General features: G+C 45.7%; 2 protein-coding genes across 3 annotated transcripts; one reads left to right on the forward strand and one right to left on the reverse strand.

The window, feature by feature from the left end:
* Nucleotides 1-1,775: 1,775 nt before the first annotated feature.
* Nucleotides 1,776-22,407, reverse strand: sec23a (Sec23 homolog A, coat complex II component). Of its 2 annotated transcripts, none has more exons than XM_030718633.1 (20): nucleotides 22,293-22,407; nucleotides 20,358-20,610; nucleotides 20,217-20,274; nucleotides 20,053-20,139; nucleotides 19,738-19,974; nucleotides 19,577-19,653; nucleotides 19,343-19,487; nucleotides 19,095-19,253; nucleotides 18,790-18,905; nucleotides 18,545-18,668; nucleotides 18,372-18,452; nucleotides 11,077-11,166; nucleotides 4,336-4,442; nucleotides 4,060-4,213; nucleotides 3,905-3,982; nucleotides 3,650-3,811; nucleotides 3,364-3,450; nucleotides 2,732-2,887; nucleotides 2,489-2,554; nucleotides 1,776-2,381 (listed from the first exon to the last, which is right to left on the reverse strand). In XM_030718633.1, exons 2-20 carry the CDS (start codon nucleotides 20,576-20,578, stop codon nucleotides 2,292-2,294), a joined length of 2,295 nt encoding a protein of 764 aa, XP_030574493.1. In that variant the 5' UTR covers nucleotides 20,579-20,610; nucleotides 22,293-22,407; the 3' UTR covers nucleotides 1,776-2,291. The 2 variants fall into 2 exon arrangements, with proteins under 2 accessions (XP_030574493.1, XP_030574494.1); XM_030718634.1 differs by having other exon boundaries at nucleotides 22,178-22,310.
* LOC115772405 (histamine H2 receptor) lies at nucleotides 5,707-8,270 on the forward strand. The gene is made up of 3 exons (XM_030718635.1): nucleotides 5,707-6,403; nucleotides 7,782-7,935; nucleotides 8,078-8,270. Exons 1-3 carry the CDS (start codon nucleotides 5,707-5,709, stop codon nucleotides 8,268-8,270), a joined length of 1,044 nt encoding a protein of 347 aa, XP_030574495.1.
* Nucleotides 22,408-22,711: the final 304 nt, after the last annotated feature.

The following is a 22,711-nucleotide window of genomic DNA, read 5'->3' on the forward strand; positions in this document are numbered from 1 at the left end:
TTAATTTTTCCATCTTCCAAATTTATTTTCAATTTTTATTATGACACATTTTCCACTTGTTTAGTTTTCTTTATTTTGTTTGTAAATATTTTGTATTTAATCATATTTCAACTTTTGGGTTCAAACCGGAAGTGCAGCTGACTTTCAGTTGAGTTTCCCAGCTGATCCTGGTGGAGTGAGAGAGTGTATGTGTATGTATGTGTGTGTGTATGTATGTGTGTGTGTGTGTGTGTGTGTGTGTGTGTGTTCTCTGCACATGACCGCCACCTGCTGGTGTGACATCAAAGTTCAGGTAGCGTTTCCCTCCTCTTCCTCCTGATGAAGAGTACTCGGATGCTTTGGGTTTATTGATTTTCGGTAAATTATAAATCATCTTTTATTCTGATTTTATTTGCAGCCTCTTTCAGCTGATCTGAAGTCATTTATGAAACACAGACGTAAAGTTCACAGTGTGTGTGTGTGTGTGTCTCTGTCTTGGGCTCATCTTGGGGTCACTGCTGAGGGTTTGGTTTCTTTCTGGTGGAGACTTTGGGGTGCCTGCATACCTGAGAGTTAGCTACCTGCACCATGATCTCTGAACTTCTTACATATTACCCCAACAAACACCTTCCAGCCTCGAATAACCCAAACATAAACGTTAAAAAGCCAAACAAGTTTCAAAGCAAATAAAACCTCATCAGAGAGCAGCAGCTATGATACCCGCACTCCTTCAGTGGTTTGAAAGCCTTCCACACACCTGTCCCACAGGTGGGCAGGTCTGCATTCAGGTCTGTCAGTGATAAGAGAACATCATGTTTTTGGAAAGTTAGTCATGATTTATTATTTTTGTTTTACACTGCCCCCAAATTATTCACACATCAGAGCTTCATGAACGAGATCTTCAAGTTGAAAATCTCTGCACGTTGTGTAATTCACTGGGACCAAAGGTCAAAGTTAAAAATTGAAACCAGCGGCTTGTCTTGATTGGTTCATAACATGGCTCCCAGCATCACCTGGGCGTGCTCCTGATGATACAGTGGATGGTGTCCTGCTGCCTGGATTGTGATCTCCTGGAAAGTCTGTGGCCCTCTTTGGTGACATAAGATGCACCCACACAGAACTTGCTGGACCTGGTGTTCTCTGGTGGATCAAGTGGCACCGCACTGGGCTGTGAGCACAAGTCCTACTGAAGGACATCAGGCCCTCGTGCCACCATTCTGGAATCTGGTCAGAACATGTAGGAGCAGTTCAATGGAGGTCATTTTGCAGGGCTCTGGCAGGGCTCGTACTGTTCCTTCGCACACTTCGGAACAGATACTGGTCCTGCGGCTGGGTTCCTGTTCTGCTCTCCTCGTGTGACGTCTCCTCCACAATCCTGAGACTCTGCTGGCAGATACAGCAAACCTGACAGTGACGGAACATGAGGAGTGTGAATGGGCTGCAGGTCTCACACTGCCAGCAGACGAGGGCACCAACAAAAACCAAAACTAGAGCAGAATCAGTGAAGAGAGAGCTCCACCTGTTACAGCATTCCCTTTCTGTGGGCTGTCTTGTTGTTGCCTCGCCAGGTCACCTGTTGTCACTCTGATGTCCACCTGTGCAGGTGAGACGGATCCATGACGTTCCTGAGGTTTGACTGAGCTGCTGTTGAACTGACCGGACGTTTCTGAGGGCATCTCATACTGCTTTTTTAATGAAGACGCCGTGATGGTGACGCCACAGGAAGTACGGCGCCGCAAGCATCTGCTGATGTCATAGCGTCACATTTCAGAAAAAAAGACAAACTCTGTGACGTTCTCCAAATTTTATTAGAAAGACGACAACAAAGAACGAGGTGAACCTCTGTGGGTTGTTCTTAGTGTTTAAACAGACATCTCACACTCAAACATTCGGACATCACACATTTTCTAACATCTCACTTCCTGTTTCCTGTTTCTAATGAGAAATCTTTTTTCTTCTGGTTACATTATGGTAAAGCTTTTGCTGTTTTCGCTCAAAATCAATTTAAGTCTTTTTTAACCAATCAGAAACTCTCCTGACAGCCACCACTTCCTGCCACTGTTTCACAATAAATGTTTTACAGACAAAAACAACGAGGTTTTTCTTGTGAAAGCTGTTGTCTGAGAGGATCAACCAATCAAGTTTGACTTTATTTAAAAATGGCCAACTAACAATAAGATCGCAAAACTAAAACTCCAAACCTGCTGATGATTGGCTGATGGTGTTTGTTAACTGTTGCCATGGGAACAAAGGCAGCAAATGCAGAGAGAAGCAAACAAATAAAAAAAACAAACAGGTGAGCTGAGGCGGGCTCAGGCAGCACTGGAGACGGCGAGCTTCTTCAGGTGGTCCATGAACACCTGTAGGCTGACGTCGTCTGTCAGGATCGGAGCGCCGGACTCCTGCGGGGGGGGGGGGGGGGGGGGGGGGGGGGGGGGGGGGACTCATGTAAACACAGCATCTGATTGGGCTACGTTTAAATGTTAAAGGTGACAGGTGAAAGTCTTACCTGCCCCCAGGCGTACATGTTGTTATGGGTCTGGGAGGGGTTCACTTTGGAGAGAAGGAAGCGAGCCTGATAACAGCAGAAGAAGAAAACCTCATGTTACCCACTGACCCTGTTTCTGATCAGAGCAGGTGTGTGCAGGTGTGTAAAGGACAGTTTGAACCCGGAAATGGCTGATGATGTCAGACTGCTATACTGACAGGTGCCATAAAGAAAACTGATGTATTTCTCAGGTGACACCCTCACCTGGCTGCCGCCGTGCTCCGTGTCAATGTATCGCGGCATGGGGAAGCGAGTGTGCAGCAACTCCTGGGCGTCGTCCACTGGAGCCTGGAGGAGGTGTTTGAAGTTCTCGTACTCTGGCATCTCCTGATAGCCGGCCTTCCTCCACTGAGCCACGGTCTAACAGAGAGAGATGCTGTGAGACACACCTGCACAGCTCAGCTGATATAAAAGCAGCTCGCTGACCAAAGATCATCATCATCGTCAGCGTGTTATCATATTGTATTCTGGGTGTTTTTATTCATGAGGGCATAAAAGTCAATCATTGATCTTTTATGAATTAATGAGCTGCTATAAATGAGCTCAGCAGGTCAAACTTAATTACTGATCTGCAAACTGATTAAAGTGTTTTCAGTTGTGAGTGTTGGACTGAAATCGGGCAGGAACTTGAACTCAGCGTCACACCTGTGATGGAAACAGCTGCAGGAAACAGCTGGATCACCTTTAAAGAAACAGTCTGAATCAGGCCTCGGGTTAATGATCTTCTGGACACTTTACTGAGAAGTTTTAACACTTTTAAACTACTGGACCCTGACTGGCTCAGAAAGCTGTGATCTCATGAGGTGCTGGACTGTGATTGGTGGTGTTAGATGTACCTCTCCATGGTAGATGAGGATCTGGAAGAAAGTGTCCATCAGCAGGATTCGGTCGGCCAGGATGCTGCTGCTGTCCAACAGTACTGGCTGGAAACACACACACACACACACGCACTAATTAATCAATCAGTAATCAATAACATTTGTTTCAACATGAGAACTTCAGACTCTAAAACAGATTTGTGACACAGCTGTACATCAGGTTTTCCTCCAGAGCTCTAGGGAGGACTGTCTATGCACAAGTGTGCAGAAATAAGTGTAAAGGTGAGTACAGGTGTGCAGGTACCTCAGGTGGGCCGTTGAAGGAGTAGGCGTACAGCACTGGCTGGATCATGATGAGCGCCTGCGTCAGGTCCTGCCTGTTGAAGTGGTGTCGGTAATACGAGCTCTCGTCAGGACTGTTGTTGAACACCTGCAGGAACGGAGAGCGCCTCAGGTGGAACATGAACTGAAACACACACATACACATACACACATCAGCTCAGTGTCCAGGTGTATTTCACAGGTGTGTCTGTACAGAGCATTATGGGAGCTGGGTCACCTGGGGGTAGAGGGAGAAGGTCTCAGAGAACCTGAAGGAGTTTGGGTCATCTTTGTGGTAATCGCCAAACTTCTGACACTGAACACAAACACAGGTATCAATCACTTCCTGATCGGATCAATAATGGCATCCACTCTGCAGGTGTGTCTTCCTACCAGTCTGATCAACTGTCTGTCCAACCACCTGAGGACGTCTGGCCCCTCCTCCGTCTCTGCCCGGTACACTGCTAACCTGGCCATCAGAATGGCCGCCGCCTCCTGGTCAAATGACGCTGCAATGCTCTGAATCTGAGTCTGAGCGTCGGCCCAGCTGAGGAAAGGAGAACGGGCGGGGATAAATTAAAGTAATTCAGATATGTGGCGTTTGGCTAAAGGGGCGTGTGTAATGATGAGGTGGAGGCAGGTGTGTAAAGAGCAGGTGTGCTGTCGTACTTCCTGGCGGTGGTAGTGACCCGGATACGTCGCTGTCCTGACGAGTGCTGGTACTGTGTGACAAACTGGATCGCCCCGCGGCCACCCTGAGGGATCGGTGCGTTGTGCTGCAGGAAACGACAACAGACAGGTGGGTCAGTGATCACATCAAAAGGTCAGAGGTCAGGAAGGTTACTCAGGTATCAATGTCATAGAAAAGTAAGCCCACCTCCAGCATTTATCCTGCCGCTGAGACCGTTCTGTCTGGGGCATGACCATTTGGACTGTTTACTGAAGTGTGACCTGCACAGGTGAGTTTGAGCTTGAGGCTCACTTTCTTCTTCCAGACATTACTCAGACTCAGAGATCACTTTCTTTAACAAAGGTGCCCTCTGGTTGGCCGTGTCACACCTGAACCTGCCCTGAGCTCCTCAGTGGTCTGAGGTTCAGCAGGTGGTGATGGTGATTATACACCTGCACACCTGTTATTACCTGAGTCAGGCTGTGTGACATGTTTATACACACACACACACACACACACACTTACCTGCTGACAGTAAAGTCAACACTACATGAACATCTAATATCCTGCCTCTGTTTGTGTGTGTGTGTGTGTGTCCTCATCATCCTCTCACCAGGTGTCAAACAGGTGCACCATGGCGACTCTGCCTCTGGAGATGAAGGACACGCCCCCTACAGTCCCTCCTCCACTGACTCAGAGTCGATCAGACGCGATGGACTTCAATCAGATTCACACACAATACGATTGATACCAGCAAGACATGAGGCTCGACCGTTAACCTCTGAAGAGCAGAAGCGGTTCTGATAATCAATCGATTGATACTGGTGACGATCATCGAGGAAGACTCCTGATTTCTCCGGTAACCTGACAGCTGCAGGTTCAGAGGCAGGAGCTGGTCCTGGTTCTGGTTCTTTGTTCGTGGAAACACGGGATAGTTTTCCTGAAAGGTGTTTTAACCTTCATGACACCCGATGTTATTTTAACTAGAAGCTCAAGTGTGACTCATCGAGCCTCAACTAATCCCTGCAGTTTCTGTGGTGATCGAGGGCTCTCAGCTGGTTTATATCACACGTGGACTCTGAGCTTCTGCAGCTGAAGCTGCTTTTCTTTGGTCTCCTCTGGATGTTTGTTGGAATAAAATTAATTTGACACCAACGTGGAAACTTCTAGAAACCAACAGCTGATCAGACAGCTGATTAGAGATCCTGCAGGTGATTGGCTGAGAGGCTGAGGTGGAGTTGATGGTGACACCTGTTTGATCACTTTGGTACCATCAGCTCCTTGAAGCAGCACGTGGTGGACTTTAGAGGAGACTTCTACTCAGTGATGCCATCAGTGACCTACTTCCTGTCCTGTGAGTGTGTGTGAAGATGGCAGATGCTTTGAGCACGCTGTATGCCGCTCTCATGGTGCTGTCGAGCATGGTCTCCATCTGTGGGAATCTCCTCCTCCTGGTAGTGCTCCTCCTGAACAAGGAACTTCAGTCCGACACGCTGGGCCTCACCCTAAGCTTCAGTCTCAGCGACCTCGCCCTCGGACTCTCCACCATCCCCATTGGAGCCTACAACAGCCTCTTCCAGCCCGCTGGGTACTCCAGCAAGGGTGCCTTCTGTCAGGGCAGCGGCTTCATTTTCCTTCTTCTGCAGACCGCTTCCCTGCACTCACTCACCTGGGCCACCATCTACAAGTTCACAGAGATCTGCTTTGCCCTCAGCTTCAACAGCATCTGGACGGCGGGGCGAAGCCGGGTGGTGCTGGTTGTGGTCTGGCTGTTCTGCCTAGTGAGTGCCACGATGCCGCTGCTGGGTTTTGGCAGTTATACTTACAGCGAGTCGCGGTTCCTCTGCTCCCCGAGCTTCACCCTGGAGAACAGGTACTTTGTGCTGCTGTGGATGGGGGTGGGCATCATTGTGCCAATCCTCACCATGTGCTCGCTGTATGGATACATCATCTATGTGGCCAGGAAACAGGCCAGGAGGGGAACATTCATGTGCAACGAGCTGCACTGCTTCTACGTTCCAGCCAGCAACTACCTGAGGAGCTCCATCGTGATGGTTGCAACCTCAGGTGAGCTCAAGTTGTGCCTTGATTTTACAGTGACACAAGTCACACCCTGTCCTTATTAACTGATGCCCTCTGTGAAAACTTCAATCCTCCGAGTTTTATTTCACATTTCAACAGTTTCTCTCACACACAGAAGTCTGGATAAATGATAGCTGGTTGCCAACCTCTGCGTCTAGTCCACAAACATCTCTAACAACTCCTCAAAAGTGCTCAAAATATACAGCTACAAATCTCTGAAACAAATGCTCAAGCCTTTCCAACTAGTCCTCAGAACTAACTAACTAGTGCTCAGAATATGAAGCGCACAAACCTCTAAAACAAATCTTGAAAAATGCTCAAAAAAGTGCTCTAGCTAGTTTACAAATGTCTGAATACTCACACCTTTCCAACTAGTTCAACTTCAGAAAGTAGTCCACAAACCCTGGAAAGCAGTCCACTGATCTCAGTAGTTACAGATCTTGTTTTATCTTGAGTTCAAGTATTTTTCCTCCAGGACAGCCTTCCTCACTAACCGCCATGTCAGGAAACAGTTTATCAAAGTTTTCTTGATTTGGTCAGACACATCAAAAAAAGTTGCGTTGATATAAAACCTTTTTGTATTCATAGCTCCAGTGTTGTTAACACTGGTGGTGGTTCTTTATTGACTGTGGCAGCTGTTACAGTGCAGCAAAACAAACTTCCCATCCTCACTGAGCTTTTATTTCAATGACCTGATGATTCTGTACCTGAAGGTCAAGACAAACGTTGGACTATAACAATGAACAGGTCATGAAATGATATTAATCATTTTTACATCTGAAGTCTGAAAACATCACAAAAATGAGAGGAGCTTCATGTGTGGGCAGAAAATGTCCTCATAAACTCAAAACAAACAGCAGAGCCACGTGACTACAGAGCTGCAGCTGGTAACACCTAAATTAAACCTCAGCGTCACAGCGACCGTCTCTGAGGATCAGCATCCATGTTTACCTTCATGACTCACTGCCATTACTCTCATTATAGTGACAAACACTGAGGTAATAAACACAAGGAGGGTGAAAGGTCACCACAGCAGACAGTCTGAGCGACATATAAACCTACCTACAGGTTCATGTTTGCACCATCAGTTCAAATTGTTTCAGATCTGCTCATGTTAAAGCTGTTTGTCTTTGAATAAACAAGGTGCTCTACCTCTGCAACTAGTCTCTAAACATCTGCAACTACTCCTCAAACATCTGCAACTACTCCCCAGATATCTATAACTGGGTTCTACACCTCAGAAGCTAGACCTCATCTTTTTACCTAGTCCCTAAACCAAAAACCTCAGCTCGTTTGTAGAAGCCTTATTCTGTCTGATTGGTTCCGATGTGATCATGTGACTCGGTTTCCTGTCTCCTGGCAGTGTGCTTGCTGGTCTGCTGGCTGCCCTACATCTCTGTGTGTCTGTACGAGACGGTCAGTGGTCAGCAGAGTCCGGCCGTGACTGCCGCTGTCTCCGTTTGGCTGGTTCTGACCAGTGCGGCGCTCAACCCGTGGATCACCTGCATGACCCAGACGTAAGTGAGACTTGAGCTTTCAGGTTGTTTTCTTTATCAAAGGCTCAGATACTTTTGAAGCAGTAATAATATGTCGTCATGATGCGTTGATGATGTCATTGTGAACAGGAACATGACTTCCTGTCTGCCTCTGTAATTCCAGCAGGTACAGGGCGGCAGTACGTCGAAGTTTCCGCAGTTTCATTCAGAGGTGTCCATGTTCCGGGATGTTCCTGAAATCCTGCTCCCAGAGCTCCGCCCTCCACCTACACGCAACCAATCGCATCAGCACAACAACAACAAGTACAACCGCAACACGGCCCCCATCTTCACCCAAAACACCAACACCACCATGATCCTCCCAGCAACCACTGCTGCATCACCATCATGGGATCCGTGGTGGTGAGAGTGCACTCTGGGATATGTAGTCCATTCTTCCATTTCAGTCTCTGGAGCTTGAAAAAAGGCGACTGGACTTCTTTTTGTTTCTTGAAGACGTTTCACCTCTCATCCGAAAGGCTTCTTCAGTTCTCAACCAAATGGTGGAGAGACCCAGGTATTTAAACCCCTGTGGGCGTAGTCCCCTGGAGGTGGTTATGACCCTCTATTGATCATGTGCTTGAACACATGTGCCCAGGTGTGAAGGGGGCGTGGGTCATATTTAATCAGTGGTTTCAGTTGAAACCAATTTAGGACTCCGCTCCATTGTTTCCTGTGGCCTATTGAGGTCACTGGAACAAAGGTGTGAATGGGGGTTGAGACGTCTGGGAAGGGAGCTCAGGACAGCCCAGTTGGGGTAACCGCATGTTTTGAGGGCTTTCTTAAAACATGCGGTTACCCAAACTGGGCCGTCATCAAATCAGCTAAGATGCACAGGAATGAAGGCCAAACACAAACTACAGAGAATGGGAAGGACAAGAGGAACAACATTGTCATCCCATATGTGTCAGGCTTGTCAGAGAAACTCAGAAGAATTTTCTCCAAGCATGACATCTCAGTATACTTCAAACCAAGTCACACCCTAAGACAAAAACTGGTTCATCCCAAGGACAAACCCGCCAAACACAAGATCAGCGATGTAGTGTATGCTGTTCAGTGCCGTGAAGAGTGCTCGGACCTCTACATTGGTGAAACCAAACAGCCTCTTCACAAACGAATGGCACAACATAGAAGAGCCACCTCGACAGGACAAGATTCAGCAGTACATCTGCATCTGAAGGAAAAAGGGCACTCTTTTGAGGATGCCAATGTCCACATTTTGGACAGGGAAAACAGATGGTTTGAAAGAGGAGTGAAAGAAGCCATCTATGTCCACTGTGAACAACCATCATTGAACAGAGGAGGTGGATTACGTCACCAACTTTCCCCCGCTTACAGTGCTGTCCTGAGCTCCCTTCCCAGACGTCTCAACCCCCATTCACACCTTTGTTCCAGTGACCTCAATAGGCCACAGGAAACAATGGAGCGGAGTCCTAAATTGGTTTCAACTGAAACCACTGATTAAATATGACCCACGCCCCCTTCACACCTGGGCACATGTGTTCAAGCACATGATCAATAGAGGGTCATAACCACCTCCAGGGGACTACGCCCACAGGGGTTTAAATACCTGGGTCTCTCCACCATTTGGTTGAGAACTGAAGAAGCCTTTCGGATGAGAGGTGAAACGTCTTCAAGAAACAAAAAGAAGTCCAGTCGCCTTTTTCAAGCTCCAGAGACTACTATGACCTGGATAACTGAGAATCTACACAGACATTCTTCCATTTCAGTTCATAAGATCTTGTCTAATGCAACACTGTGCTTGAAGACTGCACACTTTGATGTTAAGGCTGTTTGAATCTGAACCCTGAAACATCTCATCAGCTTTTCAATGACTGTTGAAGCTTTGAACTCCCAGCTGGTCACCACACGTTTATCTCCAGGATTCAGCTTTTTTCTGCCTGAGATGAAGGTGAGGTGATTCAGCATCCACATGGAAGAATCTGCTCATTAAGTCTGATGACAATACCAATTTCCTCCTTCAGTTCAATATCAAACAGAGTTAAGCAGTCCAAACTCTTTCAGCTCCTATAAAGCAGAACTGTGGTTACACTGATACAAACAGATCAACACAGTGAAGATGGAGGTTAAACTATTCTCAGTATAAGTTCGTGAAGGGCAGAGACAAACGCCATCAAAGAACGACTGAGATGATCCATCCACAGGACAGGTCACTCATTAATCTGCTGCGGCGTGGTTTGGAGTACGCGCTGTGAAAAAGTCCTGATCCTCAGCTTCATGTCACTGAGAGGGATTCCTTCCTGAAGGGTTCAGATATCTGTGGTTGGGAGACCGTGGGATCGTGGACCGCAGTCACATCGTAAGCTTTTAAAAGCTGAGCTTAAAAACGTGCTGCACATGAACTGCAGCGCGATGAAAAGACGGGAGCCTCAACCAAGGGAGGAGGTTAAAGGATGCTGGACAAACTGGGTGGAGAGTGGAAGTCAGCATCTGCACCCTGCTGTATGGAGTTAAAGTGAATGTGAACCAATTCTCTGCCTGTTATGTAGTTTTGTTTAGTGTTCTGGTGTGTAGGATCCCAGCCTGGTGGGGGCGATGGTGTGCAGATAAAATGTGGAATTAAACAGTAATAATAAAAAAGAACAGACTCAGTTTGTGTTCACATTTTGTCTCATCAGTGAAATCTTGTCATACAGCAGTAAAGTCTCCATGGGCTGAGCTGCATGTACTGTGAGTCAGAGCTTTAATTTTGTTGAACAGCAGCAATACATCAGCTGGAGCTATAGTTTAGTTGCTTCAACTTCTTGCTGTTTTAATTTTTAAAGTGAGAGCTGGAAAACTTAAAAACTGTTGTGTTTATGAAATAATAACAGCAAATAAATAAAAACTAACTAAATAAAACACAAACAGATGAGCACTCGTCAAACTGTTGTTATAAACATCAGAATTTCACTACCTGAGCAACCCCAGTGCTCTTATTTTATTGGCTTGAACACAAGCTCTTATTTTGTCGATGGCAGGATGTGTAACATCATCCAGTACTGTGACACCAGTACAGGATCATTTAAATCTAAACTTTCTTCTTATTGGTGGATGTCAATAATTCAGCAGCTACAGGCTAAGTTTCAGAGCAGCCAAAGGTCAGAGGTCAGGTGCTCATACCTGGTTGACGACCTCGAAGTAAAGGGCCAGAGTGGTGTTCGGATCCAGCCCGCAGATCTTCCACTGACAGGTTCCTCCTGTGCCGATCTCCTGAAAGACAGTCACACTGTTATTCTGCCCCCCCCCGCCAGCCAGACAAGGAACTACACAAATGTTCCACCTGAGGATTCACCTGTACCTGACTTCCTGTTTGACTGAAATACCCCATCAGTTTTTAGATGAGCAGTCAGTTTCTGAACCCAGGAACTTTTAGAGGGCGGATTAGCCAAGGGCTGTTCGATCACAGCTTTCTCTAGAGCCTGAAAAAAGGTGACTGGACTTCTTAAAGTTTGTGAAGACGTTTCACCTCTCATCCCAAAGGCTCTCAGTTCTCAAACCAAAAGGTGGAAAGACCCAGGTATTTAAACCCCAGTGGGAGTGTCCCCTGGAAGTGGTTGTGACCCACTATTGTTCATCTGCATCATCACATGCACCAAGGTGTAAAAGAAAGTGTGGGGTCATTACAATCAGTGGTTTCAGGTAAATCCACTGTGAGACTTCACCTCGCTCTATCAAGTGACCTATTGAAATCACCTGAAGAAAAGTGTGAATGCAGGTTGTAAGTGGAGTACAGCTGGTGCCATAAACCCCCTCCTTTGTTTAGTGATGGTCGTAGGCTTCTTTTACTCTTTCAAACCATTTGTATTCCTGGTCCAAAACGCAAACACTGGCATCCTCAAAAAAGTGACCTTTGACCTTTAGGTGCAGATGTACAGCTGAGTCTGGTCCTCTCGAGGAGGCTCTTCTGTGTTGTGCCATGCGTTTTTGAAGAGGCTGTCCGGGCACTCTTCACTGCACTGCACAGCATACTATGTAGCTTATCTTGTGTTTGGGAGTTTTGACCTTGGGACAAACCAGTTTTGCCTTATGCACACTGGGATGTCATGCTTGGAGAAAATTCTCCTGAGTTTCTCAATCCTGCTACATAAGGGATGACAATAGTGGGTCAGTTCAGTCACCTTTTTTCAGGCTCCAGAGGCTACCAGGACCTGGATAACTGAGAACCCACACAGACATATTCGATCACATATTAAACTATATGATGTACAAAGAGTCTGATCTGGAAGAAATGGAATAGGTGGCTACTGGGTAACTTAAATGTCTCCATCAGAGCTGGAAAGGATGTAAAATCTCCATTGACATAAAGGCCGTTGATGGTCGTAACGCCCTTCTCTAACCACAACCAAGCCGTTATTTTAAATGATCATATTTTCAGGTCTGGTATTTACTGACTTCATGACTAAAAATCTACAAACCTTCATTCATTACTACATTTATTTAATTTTATATTATAAATTCATATATTTATTTATTATTGAGTAGTTTTAAAGATAACATGCATGCAAAACATGTTGGGTAAATTAAAATCTGTCACATATTCCATTTCAAAAGAATTGCAACAGAACTGTTCTTCTCCCCCCCACTCACAACTGGTGGCTTTGTGAGATCCTGAACTGTGTTAAGCTGGAGAAGCTGCGTGCATTCAGGTCAGGTTCACTAAAGACATTTAACCAAACATGGCTGCGTGTTCTGAGGCACATAGGGGAGTACAACATCACACCGGACTAGAGGGGGGAGGTGAATGGGCAAGATCACTTCTATTGCTTATTAGGGCCCGAGCACGAACTGTGCGAAGGCCCTATTGTAATTGCTTCGTTTATTATTATTAGGGCCCGAGCACGAACTGTGCGAAGGCCCTATTGTAATTGCTTCGTTTATTATTATTTTTTTTTTTTTTATTATTATTATTATTATTATTATTATTCAGGCAAATGAATTGGCTTTTTGGGGGCTTTATCATATTCAAAAACTCATGAAACTTTGCACATGCGTCACACCTGGTGAAAATTTAAGTATTTTAATGGGCTCGGGCAAGGGCGCGCCCAAATGGCTCGCTAGCGCCCCCTAAACTGGAGCCCCACCGCTGTGTTTCACGTACATGAATGAAACTTCATACACATGTATATCATGCCCAGGCGCACAAAAAATCCTCTTGGAGCCATGCCCTAAACCCAACAGGAAGTCCGCCATTTTGAATTAATTATGCAAATTTGGCGATTTGTTGCCCTCACACTTTTTCTAATAACTCAGAGGTTTTAGACGTTATCATCTTCATATTTGGTTTGTCTAACCTACACCCCCAGGGGAATCTAAATCTCGAAAATGGTGAGTTTTTGCCAAGGGGGAGGGGTCCTTATGCCCCTTTGAACTTTGATCATTCGCCATGAAATTTTGATTGCCTCTCATTCATACCTACATGATCCAATGTGCATCAAACTTCTCCAGTAGGATGAGGGTGCCCCCCTGAACACATACATATGACAATATTTAATATCAGTCGCAGCGCCACCTAGTGGGAACAGGAAATGTCATATTTTACACTTGGAGGTCCAGCTCCAAGGTGGTTTAGCAGAACCATCTCAAATTTCACCTGGAAAGCCTTAAGAAGTTGGACTTACTGTGTTTTCAAAACTGTGAGTTTTTGACAAAAGGGCGTGACCCTTATGGGACGGCAAAGTTCGATGATTCGCCATGAACACAAAAATGGCTGTAACTCCAAGCCAACTTGCCCAATCTGGCTCAAACTTCAGTGGTGTGATAAGCATGCTGCCCTGAACACACTCATATGCATAAAGTCCATAAATGTTAGAGCGCCGCCTAGTGGCAGCTCGGAATATCTTAAAATAGCAAGTTTTTTGAGTAGCCCCGGAGCTACGTTTTCTCTACATGTATGAAAATGTACAGGCTCATGTAACATCCTAAGACGTACAAAAAAGTCTCTTGGACCCATACCCCAAACCCTACAGGAAGTCGGCCATCTTCAATTGAAGGTGTCAATTTTTGCCATTTCCACGCCTGCTATTTGAACGAACTTGTCCTAAGGCATTTGACCCAGTGAGACCAAATTTGCTCCACATCATCTAGACAAGGAGCCCATCAAATATTGTGGAAATCTTTACAAAATATTAAATGGCCTTATCACACCAGGCCATTGAAATTGGCCTTCGTTTTTCTCCCTCACCACCAAAATTGTTTGTGCACTTGTTCGCACATGCTTTGTCTGATCAGGCTGAAAATTTAATCACTCATGTACACACCCAGGCTGAATCCATAACTACAGATTCAAGACTGTAGGCGCAATAGCGCCCCCTACAGAAGCAAATGAAAATTTGTATGACGTCCACATAATTAGTTTTGCTCTGAAATGCATGAAACTATCTTTCACCATTCCTTACGAAATCCTCATCAATTTGATAAGCCTCCTGCCCTGAACACATTGATATGCATAAAGTCCATAAATGTTACAGCGCCACCTACTGGCAGCTTGAAATATCATAAAATAGCATGTTTTTTAGCTAGCCCCAGAGCTACATTATATCTACAGCTCTGAAATTCTGCACACTCATGTAACATCCTAAGACGTACAAAAAAGTCTCTTGGAGCCATACTGGAAACCCTACAGGAAGTCCAGCATCTTCAATTGAAAGTGTCAATTTTTGTCAATTTTTGCCATTTTCAGGCCTGCTATTTGAATGAACTCCTCCTAGGGCATTTCAGCCAGTGACACCAAATTGGCTCCAGATCATCTAGACAAACAGCCCATCAAATATTGTGGAAATCTTGACAAAATATTAAATGGTGTTGTCACACCAGGCCATTGAAGTTGGCTTTCATTTTTCTCAATGGCGACCAAAATTGTTTGGGCACGTGTTCGTACATGCTTTGCCCGATCTGCCTGAAAATGTAATCACTCATGTACACAGCCACTCTGAACCCATAACTATGGATTCAAGGCTATACGTAGCTGCAAGAGCGCCCCCTACAGAAGCAAATGAAATTTTGTATAGCATCCACAAACTTAGTTTCTCGGAAATGTATGAAAATGTGTTTCAACATTCTTGACATCATCCTGATCAAAACAGTCTATCAGACCCATGCCCTATTTTGCATGCTGGAGCCGTGACCCCACCCCCAAATATTCCATTGCGTCTATGCCGAGAGCAAAAGATATCTTTTCCTAAAAAAGAATTCAACTTTCTACAGACCTTCTGTACACCATCACGATCACAAGACCTCCGAGCGCGGCACGGGTCGACGAGCGCCACGGGTCGACGCGCAGGGAGTGCGAGGGCCCGATATCACCGCTTGCGGTTTTAATTATTATTATTTTTTTTTTTTTTTTTTTTATTATTATTATTATTATTATTATTATTCAGGCAAATGAATTGGCTTTTTGGGGGCTTTATCATATTCAAAAACTCATGAAACTTTGCACATGCGTCACACCTGGTGAAAATTTAAGTATTTTAATGGGCTTGGGCAAGGGCGCGCCCAAATGGCTCGCTAGCGCCCCCTAAACTGGAGCCCCACCGCTGTGTTTCACGTACATGAATGAAACTTCATACACATGTATATCATGTCCAGGCGCACAAAAAATCCTCTTGGAGCCATGCCCTAAACCCAACAGGAAGTCCGCCATTTTGAATTAATTATGCAAATTTGGCGATTTGCAGCCCTCACACTTTTTCTAATAACTCAGAGGTTTTAGATGTTATCATCTTCATATTTGGTTTGTCTAACCTACACCCCCAGGGGAATCTAAATCTCGAAAATGGTGAGTTTTTGCCAAGGGGGAGGGGTCCTTATGCCCCTTTGAACTTTGATCATTCGCCATGAAATTTTGATTGCCTCTCATTCATACCTACATGATCCAATGTGCATCAAACTTCTCCAGTAGGATGAGGGTGCCCCCCTGAACACATACATATGACAATATTTAATATCAGTCGCAGCGCCACCTAGTGGGAACAGGAAATGTCATATTTTACACTTGGAGGTCCAGCTCCAAGGTGGTTTAGCAGAACCATCTCAAATTTCACCTGGAAAGCCTTAAGAAGTTGGACTTACTGTGTTTTCAAAACTGTGACTTTTTGACAAAAGGGCGTGACCCTTATGGGACGGCAAAGTTCGATGATTCGCCATGAACACAAAAATGGCTGTAACTCAAAGCCAACTTGCCCAATCTGCCTCAAACTTCAGTGGTGTGATAAGCATGCTGCCCTGAACACATTCATATGCATAAAGTCCATAAACGTTAGAGCGCCGCCTAGTGGCAGCTCGGAATATCTTAAAATAGCAGGTTTTTTGAGTAGCCCCGGAGCTACGTTTTATCTACATGTATGAAAATGTACAGGCTCATGTAACATACTAAGACGTACAAAAAGTCTCTTGGACCCATACCCCAAACCCTACAGGAAGTCGGCCATCTTCAATTGAAGGTGTCAATTTTTGCGATTTCCACGCCTGCTATTTGAACGAACTCGTCCTAGGGCATTTCACCCACTGACACCAAATTGGCTCCAGATCATCTACACAAGGAGCCCATCAAATATTGTGGAAATCTTTACAAAATATTAAATGGCCTTATCACACCAGGCCATTGAAGTTGGCCTTCGTTTTTCTCCCTCACAACCAAAATTGTTTGTGCACTTGTTCGCACATGCTTTGTCTGATCAGGCTGAAAATTTAATCACTCATGTACACACCCAGGCTGAATCCATAACTACAGATTCAAGACTGTAGGCGCAATAGCGCCCCCTACAGAAGCAAATGAAAATTTGTATGACGTCCACATAATTAGTTTTGCTCTGAAATGCATGAAACTATCTTTCACCATTCCTTACGAAATCCTCATCTATTTGATAAGCCTCCTGCCCTGAACACATTGATATGCATAAAGTCCATAAATGTTACAGCGCCACCTACTGGCAGCTTGAAATATCATAAAATAGCATGTTTTTTAGCTAGCCCCAGAGCTACATTATATCTACAGCTCTGAAATTCTGCACACTCATGTAACATCCTAAGACGTACAAAAAAGTCTCTTGGAGCCATACTGGAAACCCTACAGGAAGTCCAGCATCTTCAATTGAAAGTGTCAATTTTTGTCAATTTTTGCCATTTTCAGGCCTGCTATTTGAATGAACTCCTCCTAGGGCATTTCAGCCAGTGAGACCAAATTGGCTCCAGATCATCTAGACAAACAGCCCATCAAATATTGTGGAAATCTTGACAAAATATTAAACGGTGTTGTCACACCAGGCCATTGAAGTTGGCTTTCATTTTTCTCAATGGCGACCAAAATTGTTTGGGCACGTGTTCGTACATGCTTTGCCCGATCTGCCTGAAAATGTAATCACTCATGTACACAGCCACTCTGAACCCATAACTATGGATTCAAGGCTATACGTAGCTGCAAGAGCGCCCCCTACAGAAGCAAATGAAATTTTGTATAGCATCCACAAACTTAGTTTCTCGGAAATGTATGAAAATGTGTTTCAACATTCTTGACATCATCCTGATCAAAACAGTCTATCAGACCCATGCCCTATTTTGCATGCTGGAGCCGTGACCCCACCCCCAAATATTCCATTGCGTCTATGCCGAGAGCAAAAGATATCTTTTCCTATAAAAGAATTCAACTTTCTACAGACCTTCTGTACACCATCACGATCACAAGACCTCCGAGTGCGGCACGGGTCGACGAGCGCCACGGGTCGACGCGCAGGGAGTGCGAGGGCCCGATATCACCGCTTGCGGTTTTAATTTATTTTTGTGACCTATTTATCTTACCTGGGTTTTTTCTTTTATTTCGTTTTTTATTTTATTGCTTCATTTTTTTTATATATTATATATATATATATATATATATATATATATATAAATAAATTAAAAAATTGTTTTTATGTAATTTTTCTTTTCTTTATTTTTTCTTTTCCTAAACTTTCATTTACTTTTAATTATACATTCTTGTAGTATATGCATAGGGTTATATATGTTTGTGTGTGCATAGGCCTGTGGGTGCATTGTATGGAACCTTATGCATACGTGCGCGCGTGTGTGTGTAGGAATGTAGGAGGTAAGTGTGTGTATATATGTTATGTCCCTGCGTTGTTTCTTTCAAGTTTACAAATTTTTATATCTTCCATATGTCTCATTTATGTTCAATAATCCTTTTCACAATATGGGGATGGGGGGGTAACTAGTGCCTTATTTGTTTAGTACTTCTACATATGGCTACTTTTTAATGCCACAATGACTCATTACAATATCTTGAGTTTATCTTTTCATTGTTCTTTATTTCTTTTTCTTCCTCTCCTTTTTTCTCTATTTTTGTAATTTTGTAATATTGGAAAAACTTCAATAAAGAAAATGACTATTAAAATGACAGGAGGAGGTGTTGCAGCTTCACGTACATTCTCAGAGACGCAGGGTCCTTTGGCATTCAGCGACACGCAGGGCCCGATGGCTCCGGACACTTTGATCTCTCTGGATGTCTGCGGCAGAAAACACAGCAGGGGTTAGGAATCTGTGATATGGGTAATCCGGGGGCGGGGCCTCCGTGTTCTTCCAGGCTTTTCATTCATACCTTGACCTCCAGCGTGGCAGCGAAGGCCATCTTAAAGGATCCCTGGACATCTTTGGTGAAAACTCTCTGGAAGGTCTGCTTGAACAGAGACGTGTTGAAGGAGTCGGCCATCACCATGTAACCTCTGTGGGACAGAGAGGCACGCATCACACACCACCATGACCACAGGGGGCACTACGCAGTCTGCTGAACTCGCAGAGGATTCGGCTTCAGGTGTGCGTGTGCATGTGTGTGTGTGTGTTTACCCGGTGTAGTTCGTGCAGCACTTCATCTCCAGGAGGCCGGTCTGATCGAGGGCGCAGGCGTAGATGTCGATGATGTGACCGTTAGTGGACGCTCTGTTGGCCAGAGACTCGTAGTGCTGTGACACACAGCAGGAAACATAATAACAATGACTAATAAATAAATAAAAAGAATTATAATAACAATGACTGCAGTGATAATAATGAAATAGTCATAACAGCTATTAATAGTCATTAATAATAATAACAATAATAATAAGGTTTATGTAGAAATCAGGTCACATGGTCTATGATCAAGTATCACTCACTTTGGTGGCCTTCTTCATGAACTTGGCGTTGTCCTTCTCGATGTCGTGCCAGGACCTGATCGGTGTCTTCAGCTCATCTCCCACCACCATGCCGGGCCCCTGCGTCGCCGGGCCTCCGATGAAGGTCATGATGCGTGCACCAGTGTTGGGGAAGGTGCACTGTGGTTTAAAAAAACCCAGAGATCAATCAGAGTCTGTGAGACTTCCACACCACGTTTAACCATCCACCTAAAAGCCCCACCCCTCACCTCCAGGAGGCCCACGGCAATGGACATGGCGACACCCAGCGAGCGCAGCGGTCTCTTGCCCTGGGTGACGGGCCAAGGGTCGCGCTGCAGCTCCCCCAGGAGGTCGGTAAGGTTCATGTCAATCTTCTGCACGGGCTGCAGGAACCTGGATGAAAGTTCACCATGAGGAACACCTGAGCTGTGACCACATGTTTCTTTCAATCACGCCCCCACTCAGAGGCACCAGAAGCTCACCTGTTGAATGTTTGCTGTGGCGCCACCTGAGGTCCTCGTCCCTGAGTGGCCGAAGGTTTAGTCAGACCCAACATCTCCTGCAGGAAATACAGGTGCTGTTAGCTCACCTGGATTCTAACCATCAGGAACCGCCCCCTGAAGGTCATCCATAAGTGATGTACCTGAAGCTGTTTGGCGTTCAGGTCCTTGGTCCCCCTGAAGACGTAGCTCTTGGAGATCCCCTCGCAGCCGAGCTCATGCACCTGGACCATGCGTCCAAAGGTGATGAGCCCGACGAGCGCGGTGGGCGGGAGCAAAGACAGCGACATCTGCAGAGACTCCTTCAGTGCCTGCAGGTCCTCGTCCTCCATGCAGGTGTCCACCACATACAAGAACACAAGGGGCATCTGAGGGCCCCTCTGAGGAGAAAGACCACAGCGGCTCACACACCTGACAGTACAGTTTGTTATCTGTCTCCCCCTGTCTGTAAGACTCACCTGAACCACATACTCGATGGTGGAGAACAGAGGCAGCAGCTCGGCAGGTTGGTTTACCTCAGAGATTCCAGCGTAGGATGGAGGAAACTGAGACAGAGGCAGAGTCAGAGTCCACCTGTAACACCTGTAGCATATGACAGAGGGGCGGGACTTGTGGCACTTACCTGGTTCCTCTGGTAGCAGAAATTACAGGCCCACAGCTTGGCTCTGTAGTCCACCTGGCTGAAACACAGTGACACACAGACAGATGAGTGCAGGGCAGACAGGTGTGAGGCAGGCAAGAAGGTGGGGGCTGTGATGCGTACCAGAGTGGGTTGAGGACGGCACGGCAAGTAGCGCGGCTGCAGAGAACCGGCTCATACTGGATGGGCGGCAGGTCGGTCCTCTCCTTCAGCGGGGTGAACAGAGCTGCCACCGGCACCACCATCCGGGTTGCCTCCAGCCGGCTCGACGGCCACACATTCCAGCTGAAGCGGACGCCGTCGCGCTCCTCGTTCTGAGCGATGTACTCTGGGAAGGTCGCCATGGCAACGCAGGGAGATGGGAGGGGGGGGTCAGCTGTTGGGTAAAAACGCGGGGGGGGGGGGGGGGGGGGGGCAGTGTGAGAGTAATACAGTGATACAGGGAGTGTGGGGACATGCCCCGGCCACTTTCTTCTGAAGTTACGTTTGTTCTGATTGGAGGAGGATTTTAAAGTGTTCGCACTCCTGTACTGCCTCTCAGCACACGAGTGTGAACACCTTCTTTGCTGTTTCAAAGGTGAGGCTTATCTCTCACCTGTGAGCGGTGATGTCATCCTGGTGGTGTTTTTTAATGTTTATCTCAGGTGTACCAACACAACTTGTTGACTACAGTAACCAGGTGTGTGTCTTTCTGCAGGACTGTGGAGAATTTTTACCTGTCCTGTGCCTGTCCCACAAACCGAGACAATGCTCCACGTTCTGATTGGCTCTAGTTTATATACGTAAACACAGGTGAGTCTCACAGGTAACACGTGCCTCACAGACAGTTTTAGGTCTAATCAATAACCTCTAATCAAACCCAGAGACGAGCTCAGTGCAGAGGCTGCCATTAATGATGACAGGAAGCAAACAGCTGCTGAAGCCAGCGTCCCAGATTAAAACCATTCATTTAAAGAAAAACAGTTTTTATGGAAACATTAAAATTATTTTATGTTCTACAAACTCCCAACAGAAAAATGAGTTACTGCCAAACCATCAAAGGCTCCCCCTGCAGAAATAATAATAATAATAATAAATGTGGAATCAAAAAAAGAATTGAATGTTAAAATAATTTCCTGCCCAGACTCAGGTTGATGTTGGACTTCAAACCTAACAAACGCAGACTGCTATGGGGTCAAAGGTCAGTTAGTTAGAGAGAAAGAAGCTCCATAAAGTTTGGATTTAATGGAAAAAGTGCAGAAAATGCAAAAACCTAAAATTTTCTCTGAGACTCATTTACGACCACATGGAGCCAAAACCCTGCAGTCCTAACTGGTTATACTGCAGTCCTAAATGATTTAAATTGCAGTCCTAAGTGGTTATACTGGAGTCCAGTTTTGATCTCAAGCTGAGCTTCGCAGGACACTCAGAGAAAAGAAAAACCAGCTGCTGCTGCAACAGAAACCCCGTGAAAACAGGCCGAATCTAAAATCTCACAAAAACTGAACGGAGTCTGGTGAGCGGGGTGGGCGGGCTGCGAGTCCCTGTGGTCCTGCTGGATCCTCCGGACTCACCAAAGGCGCGTTTCAACAGTTACACCTGAGGCTGAAACTTAATCTCCGAAACATTATCATCATCGTCAAAATAGCGCCATTCTGACAGGAGTGACTCTTAAACAAGTGACCACACCTGCGCTGACCAAACTTTTTTAGGATTTAAAGTCCAGCAGGTTTGAAATCAAAGATGCTGCGACACTAAGTGAACTGATGTCACCAGCTACTTGTGCGACAGCTGCAGGTGTGTGACAGCATCAAGTGTGTGGCACAGGTAGATGCTGACATCAGTACACCTGAAGTTGAAGCTGAGGACTCAACACCACCTCAGCCCAATTTTTATAACGTTACACAGCAGGTATCGCTGAGCTAACGGCTAACTGCGGCTAACGGAGCCGCTGCCATACTGACCTCACACAGGTGACAGGAACACAAAACACACACGGGTGACCCGACAGAGTCCGAGTGAGGCCGGAGCTCTGACAGGTCCAGGTAAGTCCGTGCTGCAGGTAAATCAGAGACTCACCGCCGTTGAAGCTGCCGCCGCTCTCCACTGACAACGCAGCAAAACAATATGGCGGCGCGCCACGTCAAGGTACAGAGAGGCGAAACGGAAGAGCGCTCACTCTGACACAAATACATGAATCTGACCCACTCAAAGAGGGCTCACGCTACACAAATCCATCCACGTAGAGGGCTCACTCTGACCATCCCTGAGCTTATACTTCTTTTTTTTTTTTTTTTTTTACAAATGTAAAAAAAGAAAGAAAAAAAAAGTGTTAAAAATCGAAAATCAGCAATATTTGTGGGACATTGCCCAGTGAATATTCCTATTCAAGTTTCAAAGGAATAAGGATCAATGAGGGAGAAGCAGTCCTTGAAACTGAACATGAAAAAAATTCTGTCTAAAGCATTGAATACTCACAGCAAGTTTCAATAGTCGCC

This window comes from Archocentrus centrarchus, chromosome 22 (genome assembly GCF_007364275.1).
Source record: "Archocentrus centrarchus isolate MPI-CPG fArcCen1 chromosome 22, fArcCen1, whole genome shotgun sequence".
NCBI lineage: Eukaryota > Metazoa > Chordata > Actinopteri > Cichliformes > Cichlidae > Archocentrus > Archocentrus centrarchus.

Bases quoted from the DNA above. Each gene is read 5' to 3' on its own strand.
- LOC115772405 (XM_030718635.1), top strand. From the start codon at position 5,707: ATGGCAGATGCTTTGAGCACGCTGTATGCCGCTCTCATGGTGCTGTCG. The intron at 6,404-7,781 runs GTGAGCTCAAGT...GTCTCCTGGCAG, and splicing joins CGTGATGGTTGCAACCTCAG to TGTGCTTGCTGGTCTGCTGG. The intron at 7,936-8,077 runs GTAAGTGAGACT...CTGTAATTCCAG, and splicing joins ATCACCTGCATGACCCAGAC to CAGGTACAGGGCGGCAGTAC.
- sec23a (XM_030718633.1), bottom strand. From the start codon at position 20,578: ATGGCGACCTTCCCAGAGTACATCGCTCAGAACGAGGAGCGCGACGGC. The intron at 4,443-11,076 runs GTATGAGCACCT...CGTTTCCTGCAG, and splicing joins ACTTCGAGGTCGTCAACCAG to CACAACGCACCGATCCCTCA. The intron at 3,451-3,649 runs GTACCTGCACAC...GTGTGTTTCCAG, and splicing joins CCTTCAACGGCCCACCTGAG to CCAGTACTGTTGGACAGCAG.